Source organism: Acyrthosiphon pisum, chromosome A3, assembly GCF_005508785.2.
Source record: "Acyrthosiphon pisum isolate AL4f chromosome A3, pea_aphid_22Mar2018_4r6ur, whole genome shotgun sequence".
NCBI lineage: Eukaryota > Metazoa > Arthropoda > Insecta > Hemiptera > Aphididae > Acyrthosiphon > Acyrthosiphon pisum.
The window spans coordinates 17,209,165-17,229,151 of record NC_042496.1 but is presented as its reverse complement, the minus strand read 5'-3'; the positions used below and the strand labels follow the sequence as shown (position 1 = coordinate 17,229,151).

The 19,987-nt window shown below is 29.4% G+C and overlaps 1 protein-coding gene across 1 annotated transcript; it reads left to right on the top strand.

Annotated features, from left to right (window-relative positions):
- The first annotated feature begins 7,606 nt into the window (after positions 1 to 7,606).
- On the top strand, positions 7,607 to 16,549 carry LOC100167019 (zinc finger protein on ecdysone puffs). Its single transcript, XM_001951938.5, has 9 exons — positions 7,607 to 7,794; positions 9,598 to 9,934; positions 10,056 to 10,124; positions 10,547 to 10,650; positions 13,016 to 13,055; positions 13,118 to 13,195; positions 13,274 to 13,525; positions 14,573 to 15,292; positions 15,396 to 16,549. The coding sequence occupies exons 2-9, from the start codon at positions 9,602 to 9,604 to the stop codon at positions 15,834 to 15,836; spliced, it is 2,037 nt and encodes a 678-aa protein (XP_001951973.1). The 5' UTR covers positions 7,607 to 7,794; positions 9,598 to 9,601; the 3' UTR covers positions 15,837 to 16,549.
- The last annotated feature ends 3,438 nt before the right edge of the window (positions 16,550 to 19,987 follow it).

The window sequence follows — 19,987 nt, the reverse complement described above, 5'->3', positions numbered from 1 at the left end:
ATCGTTTTTTCATATTATAATCTGTTTATTCAACGTTCATCATAAAACCACCATGTCAAAATATAATGCAACACACGAAAGTAGTTCATCTGTTAACCAGAAACTCTCCGAGAACGAAATCATGCAAATGGTTTTTATTGATCTTCGGTCAAACAGACCGAAACCGTTAGATGGTTGCGATTTCAACAGCTTGCCGGTTCACAGACGGTTTATATCTTTACCTAACATGGCCGTGCGGACAAATCCTGTAGCCAAAGTAATAGAGCTTGGATGGCAATCAATGCCAAATATAACACTTCCTGCTGTGGAAAATTTCCAGATATGTAAATAGTATAATATGTACCTAAATTAATTTGAATAAAATTGTGTGTTATGTCATATTATATTATTTGGTTTTTATTTGATAATATTATTAATATATATGTCAACACGCTATTGTGTAAAATTAATTAATGCAGTTTGTGGAAATTCTATGTATTTTGTTCAGGTATACTGACGGTTTTTTTTTTACCAGTGTAAAATCTCACGAGGAAGTTTGTATTAAATTATCAAGCTTTTTGACTAAGGAAAAAAAATTTTACTAAAATATCTTCACCGAAAAAAACCAAAAATACTGCGATATCATGGAAAGAATGATATGTGTAATATTAATTGATCTCTGTGGGTTTGCATTTCTCCGAATTGCTTGATAAATTTATATTTTTATCTAGTTTGTTCTATTTTAGAATACAAGGCTGGGCATTAATGAGTTAAAAAGTTAAAGTTAAGTTTAAAAGTTAACTTACGTGAAATTAACGAATTAATTTTTCATTTTAAGAATTTAAGATAATTTATTTTGTTTTTGGTGGTTAGGACGGCACTGGGTATATGGTTTATAATATAATAAAATTGTAGTTTCTGAATATAATAATTAGTGTAATGAGGTTAGGTTATTGTCACTTTTCAATATTACATGTTTAAATTAAAAGTGAAGATATAGTACCTAGCATATTATATATTATTATTAGTTATTAGCTATTCGCATAATAGTTATCCTGGTGTAGCAATTATAAATATAAATATGTTACATGACATATATATATATAATACGAACTCTACCATATGTACGACTAACTGCTGACCAGCTGACCTATGCATAATATTAGAACGCACACATAATTGTAAGGCCTATGGCCAACACACACAATGTATTAGTAAGTTAGTTTACGGTGCACCTTCTATCTCACCACACAATACGATTACTGGACTCCGTAGGACTACGATACAGTCACATAGTATAATAGAACCATATTTGATATATTTGTGAGTATTAGTATTTGTAAATGTCTAATAGACAATAAAGCATAATTATAACTGAAATAGAATCCTATAGTAATTTAAATATATTTAAGATCCTGATATCTACATATCTGCCCCTGGCTACGGTATTTATATCTATAGGATCCATACGATTCTCCCTGGATATCTTATATTTAACTGGTCGCTCCCCCGACCACGTTACGCTGGTACCCTCTAACAAGTCATGCATGCCATGATGGGAATTGCTGATTTACTGGAATAGGAATACCTGCGAGTTCTTGCGACTTTATAATAATAATTAATATAGATGCATTGTTGTCGTCGTTAATACGTCAAATACGACGAGTATATATGAACGATTTCTATTCTGAGTTCTGATATCTGGTAATCTGACCATAGTGTTCGGAAAGAAAATTATGTAAAAATAAGAAATATGATAATAGAAATTTTAAAATATGTTTAATTTTTTTACCCAATTATTTGAGCCTTGGGTATTTCAACGATATTTCAATGTAATGGGGTGGCCATCAGGGTGGCCTGTAAATATTTTGGGTGGCCAGGCCACCCCTTAGCTACGTGCATGTAGTTCAATGATATAATTATAAAATCATTGCATAAGCAAAACGATTCTGAGCGAAGACGGTCAGTTAGCCTATGATATTACTAAGTATATTTGATGATATTATTGTGAATAAAGTAATTTATATATAACGTATTCAAGTGGAACCTTGTTTTAAATTTTCAATCCTTGTTAATGAAAGTTGAACATTTTATAAATTTTGAGAATGGGGAATATTAAATACTGCAGTAATGTACCTAATTTGCCTATACAATACGCCGGACAACACATTATGTTTGCACGGAGTATCTAAAACAATCTATATACATATGCAATACTGAAAACACCTTACACCTCATGAGTATTTACGACGATTTTTAGCGTAGTCTATAACCTAAATGATAGATTCATTTATTCGCATTGATTTAATGCGAATTGATTTAATGAGCATTAGGGAGCGAGTTTATATGCACCTAAAATATCAAGATTAGAGGTCGGGTAAAATTTTAAGTTAATGCGAATGTTTTTTAGTCCATGTTTTATACTTTGTATTCCATGACCAAAACAATTATAACATTTTTTTTTTTAAATTCCCGCGAAAAAATTAATTCGCATTAAAGCGTTAACATGCATTTCTTAATCCCGGAGTAAGAGTTAATTCGATTTGACGAATCGAATTAAATAATAAATGCGCATTAGTTTAATGCAAATTAAAAATGCGTTTATATGCACCCAACTCCCGGATTAACTCAATGCGCATTAACAGCTGCATATAAACTGGTAACATATATATATATTACATATTTTACAATTATATGTTTTCTTATATTTTTCACTATAATATAATAATAAACTTTAATATTAATTGGTTGTTATCAAGAATCCCTGTTCGAATCAAAATGACTGTAAGAACTAAGAAGGTCCATAGGAGTTCCAACAGGTAAATACATTTAAAAAAGTAAAAAAAAACCAAATTAATTTAAATTTTATCCGGTTTAGATTGTATTGGAAGTCGAAATGAAATACATAAATAAATGCATGTGATTTAGAATTACTTAATTCAGATGGCAGCAAACAATAATAAATACAAATTGTATTGTTGGCAATGATGTGATTATTTTTTGGCGTCTGTGTAAGTATACGCAATTTATAGTAGAAAAATTGCTTCGAACTACAACTTCGAGGCTAGTTTCAGGTAGCAAATTGTATTTAGTTGGTACTTTTAGTGTTTACATTAACCTGCCTAATGAAGAGATAATTACAATCGACACTTATACTGTAAAGCAAAGTGTAAATTACCTATACTTGCCCCATTTTTTTAATTTTATAATTTACAGTTATATGACGATGTCCATATGGCCATATTGCCCAGAAGTGTTGGGAATTATCTGGATAAAATTATCTAAATAAGATTTTTTGAAATAAATTATCTTTTAAAATATCTAGAGAATTATGTTACGATTTATCTAATGTTTAGCTTAAATAAAAAATGAGCTTATCTAGATAAATATTATAGTGGCCCTACAAAATTATAAAACCAATGTTACTAAAATTCTAATAATATAATATAAATTATTTATAAAATTAGAAGAATATATTTCTTGTTATTATTGCCAACGACGATATTACGATAATACGAGAACCTGCATGCGGGCATGCACTATACATCGTTCTCTACTAGCCATAAATCATAATGAGCATAGGTGTTAAAATTAATTAGGTATAGGTTTATTTCCCAATCCATTTTAAAAATAAATAAAAAACCAATAAATTATCTTATCTTATTTAAATAATTTTTTAGTTATCTATTCCAAACACTGTTGCCCAGTGGCGTTTGGTATATTTTTGCTATATTATATTATATACATTTAAAAAATATTTTTTTATAATATATACATATAATTTTTATTTTATTCATATAGGTAACCCCTCCCATCGAAAATGTCCATGTACGTCGATGTCTAAATGTATATGGTTTTTGAATATATATAGTAGGTACTAACTTTTTAATAACTATTTAAAGAGATTTGGATAACCATGGTGATGGTGGTGTTGAAGGAGGGGACTGCTATGTCAAATTCCTGTAAATAATAAAAGTTTTGTTCAAGTATACCTATAGATTATATAAAATGCCATGTTGTTTTCATCATTTAATATTTTATTTACGAATTATATTAAAATAAGTATATTCTTTTCGATTTTGGCTACAATATCGGACACCGCGTAGCAATGAAACTATAAACACTACCCAGTATTATAGAACATAATTAGTACCAATATACAAGTGGAATATCTCTTTTTGTATTTTGCGGACGGTAAAATACAACTCTCAACCCCCTCCCCCCACATAAATTTTCTGAGCACGCCCCTGCTTTGATTGTACTATTAAAGCAGCCCATCTAACGATGATTGTTTTTGAAGTATTTAATAGTGTTCCATAGCAGTATCATAGTATATTCCTTCATTCTCATCACAATGTAATTTTTGACAATATTACTGTTAAAATTTTAAATGTATGCTCAAAACATAGAAATTCAATCAACGACGCGGCGGGCTCAGCCCATGGCTCAACTTGAGCCGCTCAAGATTGCTTGGTATTATAGCTATAGCATCATAGACGTACCGTAATAATGGTGATATTTGGTAGATTCACCGCGGCTTGTCACATAATATACGTTCCCACGGCGACAGCGTTGTTCCTCCTTCCTCGCCTGTAGTACACGGAGACGAGAGTCACGGACCGCGTTGGACGCCACAGCGTTGACTTATGCATACCACGTTCTCATTGGCCCATTTCAAATTTCGCGCCTTTTTTTTTTATCAACTATCGATTAATACGTGGTCGGTCCAGAACATAGACCTATAAACTAGTTTATAGGTCTAAGGTCCAGAACGAGATTTAAATTATTTATTATTAATTTAAATATTTGATTATGACAAATAAAAAAAACTGTTATATTGTAAGCATATTATTTAATATATACAATCATCGATAGCATATTAGCATATCATAATGATCATAAGTATGAGCCTATACACGTGAAGATACCTAAATAATTAGATATTTCTGCTATGCGATTTACAAGTTATTATAATTTTGCAACGACACAATTGGTGCAATTTAGTACTTATTTATTTATTTATTTAGTTACTATTATTATTACACTAATACACTAACGTCTAACTATATATGTGTCCGAACTCCGAAATCCTAATATGAGTAATGTAATAGGAATAGTCGAATAGATACCTAACTAATTAAAAAATTATGATATATTAATAATTAAATTCTAAATTAATTTAGAAAGTGATCCCTACATAATTATTTTTATTTTCTATACCTCAGTACCTCAGAGTAAACATTTTTTACTGGACCAAGTGTATTGTAGGTACATGAACTACTACAGATGTACACAACTTTTGTGATAAGCGAAAAAGATTGTCTGGGTAGCTGGTCTTCTGAGTTCTAACATTGACGCATGACATGGAAACAAAATACCAAACCTACCGTCTGCCCTTTTTCTTCACGGACCAAAGACCACCAAAAAATAAAATTGTGATACACACGACGTGCGACTCACGCACACGATAATAACCGCGACCAGTTTTAGAAATACGGGTCAATGGCCGCGCATCAAACAGTGTGCGTAATATAATAAGTATACGTTCGGCAAATCAGAAATCATACCAAATTTTATTACATACGCACAAATAGGTTATACCTATACGTCATAATATACGTCACCGCTTCTTATGATTAACCATAATATTTTTAATTTATGCATCAGTGTTATCGAGGGTATACCACGGTCCACGGGGGTATATGATGTATAGGTACCCATTTGCTATTTGGTAAATTATAGCGTCGTAGGGTAACTCAAAGAATTTAACATATACCCTGTGAACTTAGTATAAATACAGACGCATATACGCTCATAAGTATACCTATTACAAGTTAATCCGTATTCTGTATTATGATTTATAGTCGTAATATATAAAAAATAGTTTATATTTGTGACAAAACAAATTTTTCTATCATATAAAAATCGGGCACATAATAATGTATAAACAATAGTTATTCTTTTTTAATGAAATATTGAAATATGATTGACCGACCCACGTTAATTTCCAACCATTCCAAAATTGACAAATAATTATTGAAAATTATTATTCGAATATGTATTAAGAATACTTATAAAAACTCACGTATTCCGAATACAAAATTAAAGTATTCTTTACAAGACCGATTTTCACTGCCTACTCCAAATGATGATGAACGATGACAAACAACACAAAAAATACTGCTTTAATTACTCTTGATATGGTTAAACAAAAACTTAGATATTTTGAGTAGAAGGTAAATCACTATTTGACAAAAATGCATTTAAATAATATGCAATATGAGTTTATTGGATTTGAATTTTGAACACAACTTATTTTTTTAGAACTTAAAATAGTCTTGGCAGTCCTTACCTAATACCTTGTTTTCGGTTGTATGATATACAAGTAACAAATCGACAATCGTCAAAGTTATAGCTAGGGAACGGATGTTATTGTAAATACATATTTTTATTGGAATGAGATATTTTATAAATCTGATAAAAAATGTGTATGATTTAGATCATTCTAATTAAAATAAGCCCAATTTTATTTTACATATTTTTACATGTTTGGTAAACAAGTACGTCATATTTTGTAAATATTTAGGTATTTTGGTTTTTTTCGTCAATTTACAACGACGTCAAAGATTATTTGCCTTATCTGAATGGCATTCACATACCTTATGGCCTATATATATCAGTATATCACCATTTAATACGCTTACGATGAAAGACTAAAATAATATTTGTAATTTTTATGACGATAAACATTATCTATATTATCTAAATGAACTGGATAATTTATAACTATAGGGATAGAACGGTTCAAAATATTTTAGATCTATTTTTGTATTTTTTTTTTCTAATGATTTTCAATATTTATCAAATTGTAATTATTTGCTCAAGCTTTTTAAGTGCACCAGGAAAATCAAGAATCTTTATACTTCACAGTTTATTTAAAAAAAATTACGAGTCGACATTGTACAGTCGTCAAATTACTTGATCTCACCCCCGTCAAAATTGTATAACGCCGGCCCTGCTATGCATAATACCATTGATTATACATGGATAAATCAATGATAATACTTGACACCATATGAGCAAATTGGGGGGGACTTAGGGGTGATAAGCCCCCCCCCAAACTTAGCCGTAGTCCCCTCAAAAACCTAGGACATACAATTTTAATATGCTATATTGCAATGGTCTGCTTGCCTTTAATATATTCAGCCCCCCCCCCCCACCCCAAGCCAAAAGTTGAAATTTCGCCTATGCATGACACTAATTGTGTAAGCCATAAGGTCTATCGTATATTTATTATTATATTTAAAGATATCTTAATATGTTATATTATATATTATATGGTATTTCCACAATTCAGGACATCGGGGACATCATATTATATACTTATCTATGATCGAGGATATATATATAATAATTTCATGACAAATTGTACTACTTGTCATGAATAATTCCTTGTATCTAATATATATATATCTCTTATATATCTATAAATTCCATAGACATAATTAGGCCCATAGGGCAAAGGCACACGGACGCTCATACGCTCAGATATCATACGACATACCATATATTTACAAGACGCAACACCGGTCGTCAGTTGGTCACACTGCTGTAGGACCACTACGAGTTTCGGCGTCGGTTTCCGCCATTTTAGTTGCAGTTTTCGTACACTATTCTCGTGCCGCCGTTCGTGTTTAGCCCGTCCGTGAATCCGTTCGTTTTGTGTTCTTCGCGAACAAATCCGTTCAAAAAGCTCAATCTCCGTTGTACACGTTCTGCACCTTGACACCGTCGTCGTCTTACAACGACACAACCGTGAGTATTCGCAGCGCTCGGCAGTCGCCAACGCTAACACACTACCTACATACAGGGCGCGCGCCGGGTACACGACACACGTTGAGATCCGCCGAATAACAGTAATATTATAATTTACGTTTGTTTAATTAAATCAAACTGGTCGACGACGCGACCGTCGATCTAATTTAAGAAATCTCCTGTTGTATATTTTATCTCAGTGCGCGCGCCGACGCCGTTCCCCTGACGATCCCCATCGCGGCATTAGATGTAAATAATATTATGCCTAACGTGCGTCGACCACGGCGATCGAGTTGTTTATCGTACAGATTGTTATTAATTAATCACTATCTGCATGTTTATAAGACTTCGCGCGCCTCGCTGACCATTCGCTTAGATTTGTTTAATACCGACGACTGATAATAGCAGATGCCGGTTTAGCGTGTGATTTTATTCTATATCGATTTTCGGACGATTCCGATCGACCGGCACGCGTCATGGAGTCGTGCTCCGCTCATACGTGTTGATACACGTGAGAGGTGATTGGCCTACTTACGCCCGGATTGAAGCTTCGCGGTTCACATTTCGGCTGACGAGAAAACGTTTTCGGAAGCGCTCCACTAAACCGGATCTATACCCATTTTACGATTTTTTTCGCATCTTCAATATTATCAATAATCGGTATGACTGTATACCCAATTCTAGTGTGGCCCATTTTAGTATGATGGGAGGGAGGGGGGTGAAGGAGGGACGTTCAATTTCGATTTAGGTTGATAGATTGGACGCATGTTATGGTCAATAGATATGTGTCGATTCAAGTACTATAATAATATGGCATCCCTATATATTACACACTCTCAGATAATTTACAAGCGCTTGACTAAGAGAGTTATAACGTCTGTAGGTATGATAAGGAGAAAAATAACTGAAATTATTTTACTAAACAGTAATATTTATAAATTGTTGAGTTTTGTATTACCTATAGTAAATTCACAAAATATATATTGAAACAAAATTGTCATTATTTTATAATATTAAAATAAAATAGTATTTAACAAAAATTAGATAATTACATGTATTTTTATTTATTACGTGTATATACATTCATTCAAGAATTAGGTACATTTATTTTTTAACAAAATGTACCTAATATAATATGTAGGTACTGATATTATTGCTTACTAACTGTCCTGCCCGACGTTGTCCAGGCCAAAGATTTGTATTTTTAATAAATAAATGTGTACAAAATTGATATATGCCCTTTTTTCTAATGTATTATAATCAGACTTAGGTAAAATACTTTTAAAAAGTATTTCAAATACATATTCCGAATACTTCACAAAAAGTATTCCAAATATTTTTTGAATACTTTTTTCTAGTAGATTTAGATTTCAATAGCAAAAATATTATCAATTCTTTGTTTATAAATGAACATTATTATAATCTTGATAATAAACACCTATCTGGCTATCTATAATCTATGAGTTATAAAATATTATATTAAAATTAATATTGGATGTTAAACTGTATTCGAAATACTACCCAAGTGTGATTATAATATAGCTAATCCCGCACACTTTGTTGCCCATAAAAAATGTCAACTCTTAAAAAAATTGTGATTGTTCAATTCTTTTGGGTGTAACTCGCTGCAGTAAGTGTAACTTTGACCATGTTGAATTGCGGACAATGTGTGACTAAACTTAAAACTATTATTAGATAATCATTATTCATTAATAAGATTATTTAGTTTTTCCAATTATTATCTTTGCAAATTTGATTTATGTACCTATTATTAATCTTAATTAATGTATATTTGATTAACAGAAAAATGTCTTACAACCGTCGAAGTGGTGGGGGTGGTGGTTATGGCGCTGGAAATAGTGGCAACTATGGAAATTCTTATGGACAAAGCCCTAGCAATAATTTTAGTGGCTCTAGCAATTATGGAAGTGGTGGAGTTGGTGGTGGTGGCGGCGGCAGTGGAAATTTCAATGGAGGTGGCAGTAGCCGTTTCAATAATTTCAATAGTTATGGTAGAAACCCGAAAATGAGTCCTTGGGAGTCTGGTGTATCCCCAGGAGGTGGGATGATGCCAAATGTTCATCCCAATCAAATGGCTCTAGCTAATGATTTATTATCTAAGCTTTTAGCACCTAATCAGGTAATAAATACAGTTTTATATATTAATTTATTTTATAAGCCAACTTCTTTCAAAAAGAAGGATAAGGATTACTATGATTCATTAATTTATTATTTTTAAAACTAAACATTGAATATTTTAGGGTGGATACGGAAGTAGCCAAAATTGGGGTCCAAACCCTGGAATGGTGAGAAGACAAGAATCATTTAAGGTAAAACTAAGTTAAATTAAAAAAATTAGTATTTAAGCTGTTATATATTCTTAACATTTTAAATATTTTACAAATTTAAAAAAATAATTGGATAGGTTTTAAAATATTCCTAATAGTACCTATTAGGAAATTATTTAAATTAGGTTTTTGTACAGTAACTAATCATATTTATAGTATATCTAAACGTTCTATTATAATTATTTCGATTTGCCAATTATTTATTGCTGAGCGTTTTAGCTAATCTGAGTTTGGCCTGTTGCCGTTGGCAATTTGAATTCTGGAGCTGGCTGATTCGTTTCGCTGGCAATCGAATTATCGAACAAATTTCATAATCTCATCTGAGTTTGTTTTTCATTTGTTGTGCTCTATCGAATCTCTCTGTTCCTGGCACAATAATTGATTGGTTGTTTGATAACCGCCAGAACCAAAACCGGCGCAGGCCTGATAATCGCAATCGTAGACCTCCTCCAAAAAAGGACGATAAGAAAAAGGATTCTAAACCTGAAGCGGATAAAAATGATAAGAGGTAAGGAATCATTTCATAAAATCTATTATTCCGGATTTATATAAATATATATTTATATAATTCTTCGCTGCTATTTTAAAAGCATTTGGCAATCCCTCTTCATTTAAATTATTTTATCCGCCCATATATTCCATTGCATTTTATTGAAATATTAGAAGAATTAGGAATTATTATTTTCTACTCTTTTAACCCTTATTATTTATTTCTCTTCTTAATACATAATTTTGTATACTTAGTAGAATTATTACTTTTATGGATTCAAAAACCTATTTTATAACTTGTAAAAATTATTCCTTAAGTTTAAAAATATCAAGTAAGTATTTTGTTTGTTTGTAAGCTATACATTGGTTTGTACTACCATTTACTTAATTAATATACTAATTGTTATACCTAGTTTTAGTTAATTATATTTAGGGGTATATATAATTAGGTACAATGATAATATATACTATAAAAGTTTGAATTATAAAATTTTTATACTGTTATGAAATAATTTAATTTAACCATTTTTAGAAAACTCATTATGTATTACCTAAACAAATTATTATTTTATTAATACCATAATTAATTAACATTTGTTTGTTTAACTCTTGAAAGAATATTTTATTCATACATTAGTTATACTTGTTTATAATTCTTTTTTTTTAACATTATTAATTTTTTCAAATTCCAAAGAAGCTATTTGATTAAATAAATAAAATGTTCATCGGAGTTATCCATAATATTAATATAAACTAAAATTCTGTTGAAGTGTACTGTCATATAATTAATTAAAAGTAAAGATTATGTTTTTATGCTTAAAAACTTGAACATCTGACAGGCCAACATCAGTGGTTGTTATATTGTATAGTCTCATTATGTTAATTATTTATTTTTATCTAGGTGTTCATTGGTTAGTAAATTATTTTATAATAATTGGGAATGTAAAATTTTGTTTTATTTAATTGATAATCTCTATAAATCCACTATATTTATACATACATACATGCATACTTACATACGCATACATCACAGTTATTATTTTAGATATATTTATGGCAATATCAACAACTAAACATAAGACCATTATTTATACATGTTCAACTTAAGGTGATTTTAATTCAAGATGTTTATTACTTTATAAAGATTATGTGTAAATCTCAAGATTAATGTTTTCAATTTATTTATTTTCAAAATATGTAATGTTTCTATTAACTCTTAAAATACAATAGATATACTTTTTCATATTTTATTTTCATCAATACCTTTTAGCTTTTATATATATTAAATTTTATTTTAGAAGTATAGTTGGGTTAATATTTTTTCATGGCCTGTAAATGTTTAATCACATATTCACATACAACAATAAATCACAGTTAATGAATAAAAAATAATCATGAAAGCAGTTTTGAATTTCCTGATTAAGGGTAAATTATGTTTTCTCTCTTACATTATATGACATACATATATAAAATTGATGTTTAGCAGTACTCAATTTTGTGTAATTGACAATAGGCTGACAACAATAGATTTTTTATATTAAACATTTTTTTAGCTAGTAATGAGTGAACATATACATTTTAAAATATTCATAATTTACTTAAAAATTAAAATATTTAAACCAAATCAAGAACATGGTGACTGTTCTTACACTTAAGTTAAATCATATTTTTTTTTTGTGGTATCGAGAGCCAGAGGAAGAACCGTGTTAGCATTACTTCTCCTCAAGTTTAATGATATGTGAATTCACTCAATTTTTAAACTAACAACACAAAATTGGAACTACTGAACATATATTTTGCTATATTATGTATTAGTAAAACAATGTGACACCCTTCTTAATCAGGAAATAAAAAACTGCTTTCGGGATTATTTTTATATTCATGAGTTGTGATTTATTGTTGTATGAATCTAATTTATTCCCAACTATAATTTTATTGAACATTTCAACTATCTTAGAATAATGCTCTTATTACACAGAATTAACATTTGAGGAAGTAATACCTGTCTAAAGGTGTCATCGAGTACATACTTTTTAAACCAAGTATATTGTATTTAATTTTTTTAATATATTTTGTTATTATTTAATTTTTTTTGAGTGATTAATAAAACACAATCCAAAGATGCTGTATAATATATCCATTTTCTTGGAAACAATAACAATTTTGATTATTTATGATTGATATTTTTTTATGGGGTAAACAATCATACTTAAACTGCCATTCAATTGTACAACTTTTTGCTTTAATCATATTTAAATTAAGGTTTCATTTTTACTTTAAAATTGTATTCTTTATATATTTCTTGAAATGTCTAATTTCTATGTTATATATTGATAATTCTATTAACATAAACATTTTTTTATTATTTTTTTATATAATTCTAGTAATGAAACAAATGGTGTCAAGAAAGAAGCAACAGACCAAGTAAATATATTTTTATTTTCACAAATATATGAAGTAATTAATGTTTTGTACCAATAACTTAGGAACATGTGGATTACGATGGTATTCCAACAGCTGTATTATTTTGCCATGTTTGTCAAAAACACATGTGGGATGGAGCTGTAAGTTACAGTTTATGTGATTATTTATAACGTCAACATGTGCCTAAACCTAAATTATGACAAAAATCATTTTTTTAGTCTTTTGAGAAACACGTCCGCGGTCGTCCTCACGAACTGATGATGACATACTTGGATGAAGGGTACAAAATGCAAGTGGAGTTAATGCGTCACCAGATTAAAGCAGCTGAAAATCAAAGAGAAATCGACTTAGAACGTATGCAAGCTCAAAATAAAGGGAAAGCAAAACCATTGTTCCGTAACTACTGTCCTATGTGCAATATTAATTTCTATGGCCCTTTGACTGGACATCGTAAAAGTGATCGTCATCGTGTAAGTACCTAAATTAATAAATATTTAAGTACTGTCCATAAATTAAAATATTATTTATTTGTTAAATAATAAAAAAAAATGATTTCGGCAACTTAATATTGATTCACATAATTATTAATAATTATCATACCTTATTACAAAATCATGAATTTTGCTTGTAATAAACTGTTTTAACTTCCAAATAGGTGCATTAAAATATTAGATTTTTATTTTCATTATATATTCAACATTAATTGTTTTAAATATATATACATTTGTTGATTTCACATTAAAAAATAAATGTTCATCAATAAAGCAATTATTATCAATAATATTAATTTCAATGTATTGTTTAAATAGTGTAAAATTCTAATAATATATATTTTAGCGGATTTATGAAAATATTTGTTTTCGTTCTCAGACCTAAGCGTAACTTGGATGAAGCACTTTCGTCTATCACCTAAAATCATTTTAATAGAGTAGAAAATTACCTATTACAAAAATTATAAAGAATACTATTTTTGATGGTATGGCATATCAGTTTTATATTTTATTATTTTACTTTAATATTCAAATTTAAAAAAAAATTAATTAATTTAAATTATGTTTAAATTGTTTTGAGACAATATTTAAAGAAACCTTATGGCATGCCCTAAAATTGTATTCTCTATTTTTTAGTATTTGTAATTTTATTTTAAGATTAGGCATTCAAAAAATGATTCTGTATGATTGTGTTTTACCTGTGTTGCGTGTGGGCCAGAGAGAACATAAACCGTGTGCTGATATGATTTTAATACATTTATAGATGTGTGCTCATATTTTATGTATCCATACTCATGTCCACAAAAAAATTAATGTGTCTGATCCTGTGCATCCCCCACTTACCTACAAGGTTTGTACCGTTGTGGCACTAAGTGGGGAAAGTGATTCAGATCTGTCGATAATTCAGTATATTTGGGCGAAACGATTATGTTCTCTCGTGGGCACGAGTATAATATATTGTTTTTGTAGCCTGGGTTAATGTCCATTTCTCTTTGTGTATTAACTAAAATTGTTTTATTTTTTTAGAAATTGAAACAATTTCTTCACCCAGAATGCAAAATGTGTGATACATTATTCCATACTCGTTTAGAATGGGATGATCACAAATTGTCTTCAGATCATTTACGCAAAGTTGGTGAACAGCGCCGTCAATTTAATCCAGATCTTAAAGATGATGAATTTGAATTGCTTGATGTGATTGTGATTGAAGATGATGTACGTTCAGAAGAAATACCTGTAGCATCTAAATTAGATATGCTCGATGATCAAGATATGAAAGATGATGAAGAAGAAGAAGATCAAGACATTGCAAAGGAATCAGAAGATAATAAAGATAATGAGGTGATAGATGATATCAAAGATGGGGCGAAAGAAGAGAATGATAATTCCAAAGAGGAGAATGATGTTTCTAAAGAAGAGAATGATGTTTCCACAGTAGAGAATGATGTTTCTGAAATAGAGAATGATACTTTAAAAACAGAGAATGATACTTCAAAAACAGAGAATGATAATTCCAAAGAAGAAAATGATATTGATACTGCAGCTAAAGAAGATACATTGGTGATTAAAAAAGAAAAAGAAAAAGAATATAATCCTGCTAATGTTGTTGGCCGTGAACTTGTAGTCAAAACTGGAGGATATGTATGTCGTATTTGTTCAATGTTTATGAAGAATGATGAAGAAGCAGATTTACATTGTCAAACTGCTTCACATTATATTAACTTCACTACTATCACAAAATTGCATGTAAGTATAATTTATTTTGCTAAATGAAATATTTAAATTCCTGGATTTTTCTACTCTAAAATATTTTTATAAAATTTGCTCAATTATCACGTGTTTTGTTTAGGCCAAAATCAATAATCGAAAGCGCAAAATGAAAGAAGAAAAGAAAGAGGATGATGATAAAGAGGTAAATACAGAAGATAGCGAAGTTAAACAGGAGAAAAAAGCTCGTTTGGATGAAACTGAAAATGATACACCAGTAGTTGAGCAAAATGGCATCGTTGAACCACAATCTGAACCTATGGACGAAGACGATGTCCAGGAGATAAAATCTGATGTACCTATTATTGAAATACCGGACGAAGAGTCGAAAGCGATTAACTCTGAAGATTCGGTAGTTGCAGATACTGTAGTTGCCGATACTGATATTAAAATTAATGATGTTGTTGCTGAACCAGAATCCGAACCAGTAAAAGAAGCTCCAGCTGTCAAAACTACTCCACCGCGTGGTGGCCGAGGTGGACGTGGTCGAGGAGTGGCAAGAAGAGGCCGTTCAAGTCGCTAAAATCACATTAAAAAAAAAAAAAAAAAAAAATGGAGGATATACAACTTCATAATAAGTAATTGAGCCCCCAATAATTAATTTGTAAGATTATTTGTTTTTAAATACTCTTAATTCATGTGCATTCAAAATATCATTCGATTTTAAATAAATAATAATCATTTAAATTATAAACAGTATACTAAATATTTGGAATTGTGTTCAGTATAGTAGTTCCCTTACCATCGTATTTTTATTCTAAAAGTGCGACTTATGTTTTTAATTGTGGACTCAAATTCATATTTATATAATGTCTATAATTTGGTATTAGAAATTAGAAATTTCTAGTTTTTTTTAGATTTTTTTTCTTGATGCAAATTATTATTTTATTAAAATAAAATAATAAATAAGCAGACTTAAATTTCTTTATAACATTTTTTAATTTTGTTAAAATTTACAAATATTTTAAAAAAAATAGCTAAATTAGTGTAATCACTTATGTAAGTTAAAATTAAATGCATAAATTGGTATTTTGCTAATTAAAATTGGTTTTTAAAACATAATATAGTAAATAATTAAATTTAATATAATATAATCTAATTTTAGTTTTAGTTAAAAAATTTAGGAACCTTTAAAATAATTGGATATACGTAGTTCTACGTATAAACATATACTTGTTATATGTTCGTAAAACTGTTGCATTGAAGAGAAAATGTAGATCATCTGAAATAGTGTAATTTGTATAAGTTTTTATTTTTTTGTTCCAACAAATTAATCATAACACATTAAGTGCATGTATTCAACATTATCTATGTAAAACAAGTGTACTTAACATGTTAGCGTAATACATAAATAATTGTATGTGAAATTTGTATTTTTAACCTAATTATCATACTCTTAACTACATTCGTATATTACTCGCTACAATATTTGCCAATTTTATTGTTTTTAAGCGAATTGTACTTTTATACTGCATATATATATTTATATACAATTAATAATATATTATATCTAATACCTCACACCTCAGCATGGTTTTACTCTTTGTTTTTGTTCATACATGGATTACTATATTATAATTGTGTAGGGGAGGGGGTTAGCTAATAAGGCATTCCGCGATGATAATTTTTGGTTTAGTTGTAGAGAAAAAAGTAAGTGGTATAAATATTGAGACAACAAGAGGGTTTAAAATGAGGTTTAAAATATTTAATTTTATATGTTGAAATGCTTTTGCTAAGAGTGATCGACAAATGTACGTGGAAGTGGAAAATAATTAAAAATTAAGCAAATGAAAAAAATATATTGTGCTTCAATTTTGTGAGTTAGTGGTTTTTTATGTTATGCCTTAAAAAAGCATGAAACATGTTTATACTTACTTTTATAAATAACAATTAAACCTTTTTCTAAAAATGAGTAAAAATAATATTTATTGAAAGTTAATATATTATATTTTATCATTATTGTGGTGGTAAGGGTTCATGAATGTAACTAGGATTTAGTAGTTACAGAGGAAAGGGGGCTTAAGATAATCAAACTTCAAAATATGTATTTCAGCAGTACCAACTTGTATGTTGTATACATACTACATAGGCCGAATAGGCGTTTTATTCTACATTTATTCTACGCTTTATAATTGTGTAATCCATAGTTATACCAGTATTTATGAGCGAATGAACACTTCAAATATGATTAATAATAACTTATTTTTTCGTTTGATTCTATTAATATTTGTTTATCTTTGCTAATTACTTAGGTTATAACTTAGAGCTAATTGATGGTCTGATCAGTAGTCTTTAGGCAGTGCCGGCTATCCTCAAATATATATGTATTGGTGAGGATAATGCTGAGGACCTACCCACCTACAAACATTTATTAGAAAATACAAATTACCAATATCCAATGAGTTGGTCAAATATTTTTGTTAATTTTTGGGTGTTATCAAAATATAATTTATTTAATAATATATTTTTTTTAAAACATTTTTATTGCTAATTAAAACAACCATTTTTTTAAAGGAAAAAAATGCATAATGGAAAATTATTTTTATATGAAATCGAATTGTATTACGGAAATAAAAACATTCTAAAATCTGTAAAATATTTATCAAGAAAACAACATAGAGCGTCTATTGTAGGATGATCCTATGTAATAATAAATAAGATAATAATGTGTAGGTTCCTAGTCACACAATGTCACAACCCTCATCTTCAGTTTTAAATTTAATAAAAAAATTTTTAATTTGTTTAAAACAGTGTAAAACCCAAGTGAATATTGTGTTTTTTGTTCAAAACAAAAGATACACCATCTGATTTAAAATTTGACACCTTCATTACAGTGACCCCCGCCGAAAATCATCCAAACAACACCTGACGTACGGCAGACGGTAGTACAGTACCCTCTTCTCCGCCTCTTTATTTATGGATAAACCAAGTAAATATAAATATAAAAAGACAAGTGGGTACCTATCTGCTGTTTAGTAGTTATACAATTTGAATTCAATAATAAATCATTGTTTACGAAAAACGTCGAGACTGTCTGCCTAGCATACGTGTATAAATAATCAAAATTATTAATTAATAAAAATCAAAAAATATTTCATGGCTACGAATTGTGTTTTATCAATTGTTTTGCGCATTTTCGTGATTTTGACGAATTCGGACCGTACACCACAGCAGTAGTTATGGCGGGAGGATAGGTCCCCCAGAGCTTATAGATTCTGAGCGGATCACTGTTACAATAATGTGTTTTTTAGTTTATTATTTGTCTGTATACAGATTTCACTACTTTATGTCTTTATGCGATGTTCAATTACTTTGAGGATGATTTCTGATAGAAAATTGAATCTAGAAAAAACCGTAAATTTTTACGGCAGTCATTATTTGACAAAACCGATTTGGTTTTTTGGTGTAATTCAAAAAACAATAACCGTAGTTACTTTCAATTTTCACTAATTATAGTTTTCAAAATATTTTGATTCGTTTATAGACATTTGAAATTTGAAATTATTTTTAGTTTTTTTCCTATAATATTGATAAAAAAAAATGTTTGCTGGATCAAAAACCTTAACAATTAAATTTAAATATATATTAAAGATACGTAGGCACGGATTTTTTATAAGCATTTAAAGTATACATTTAGACAAAATTATAAAAATCTCTATTTTTGTGTAGGTATAGGATTGGTTTCGGTTAGGTATAGGTAGGTAGGTACTAGAGTTTCTCAATTATTATTTTCTTAAAAAGGTATTAGTTAGTTAATATACAGTTTTTTTAGTATGTCACAAGTAAGTACCTAATAACATAGATTATGAAAATGAAATCTATGCGGTAAAGTGAAAACGAGACAGTTTAATCACAATATAATATAGAGAAGAACTTCAATCAACGTCAACACTCAACAACTTCAACTGCCAAATAATTCACTTAGTTTTATTGGCTATTTGACTAAAATATCATATTTACCACGTAAGGTCAATTTCTTCTTTTCGTCAATACGTATTATACTTTTTTTTTAAATAAAAACTTATATAGGTAATCAACAAAATACAAATCATGTATAATTAAAACTCAAAATCAACACTACTTACAACAGATATACATTTACATAATTTAAACTACATCATCCAGTGTTTTAATAATTTTAACCCTTACCATCGGTGGTATGGTGAATTTTTTTCTCCCAAGAGACCAACAAAATTTTGGCCACCTACCACCTATAAACCAAAAACCACATTTTGAAGGCGCTTAGGGAGCCAGCCCTCCTCTAAAGTTTATTGACATTAACTTGCGTGGGCTCGTCATGCTGGCTTCAACTACCAACAGTGCACTTCTAAAAGTTGCAATTTTGATTTTTTAATGTTGACATCACATGAATAATATCAATGATGGGACATTACAGATGTAGTGTTAACAACAACCTAAAATTGTCGTGCCTGTTTTTATTTTTTAGTTGTATAGTCAACTTATGGAATAAAGCAACTGAGAGATCCAGATGGTGTGTTACCACCGCACACACAATATTTATTTGGTCTTTGATTCCGTTTTAATTTTTAACACAAGACAATTGTCAATACAATACAATTTAATTTTTACTGATCTTAAAATGATTTTAAACAATTTTAAACATCAATAATTTTTATTGATGTGAGGAATACCGAATAGGGAAGGTAAAAGGAA

Bases quoted from the DNA above. Each gene is read 5' to 3' on its own strand.
- LOC100167019 (XM_001951938.5), top strand. From the start codon at position 9,602: ATGTCTTACAACCGTCGAAGTGGTGGGGGTGGTGGTTATGGCGCTGGA. The intron at 10,125-10,546 runs GTAAAACTAAGT...GATAACCGCCAG, and splicing joins GAAGACAAGAATCATTTAAG to AACCAAAACCGGCGCAGGCC. The intron at 13,056-13,117 runs GTAAATATATTT...CCAATAACTTAG, and splicing joins AGAAAGAAGCAACAGACCAA to GAACATGTGGATTACGATGG.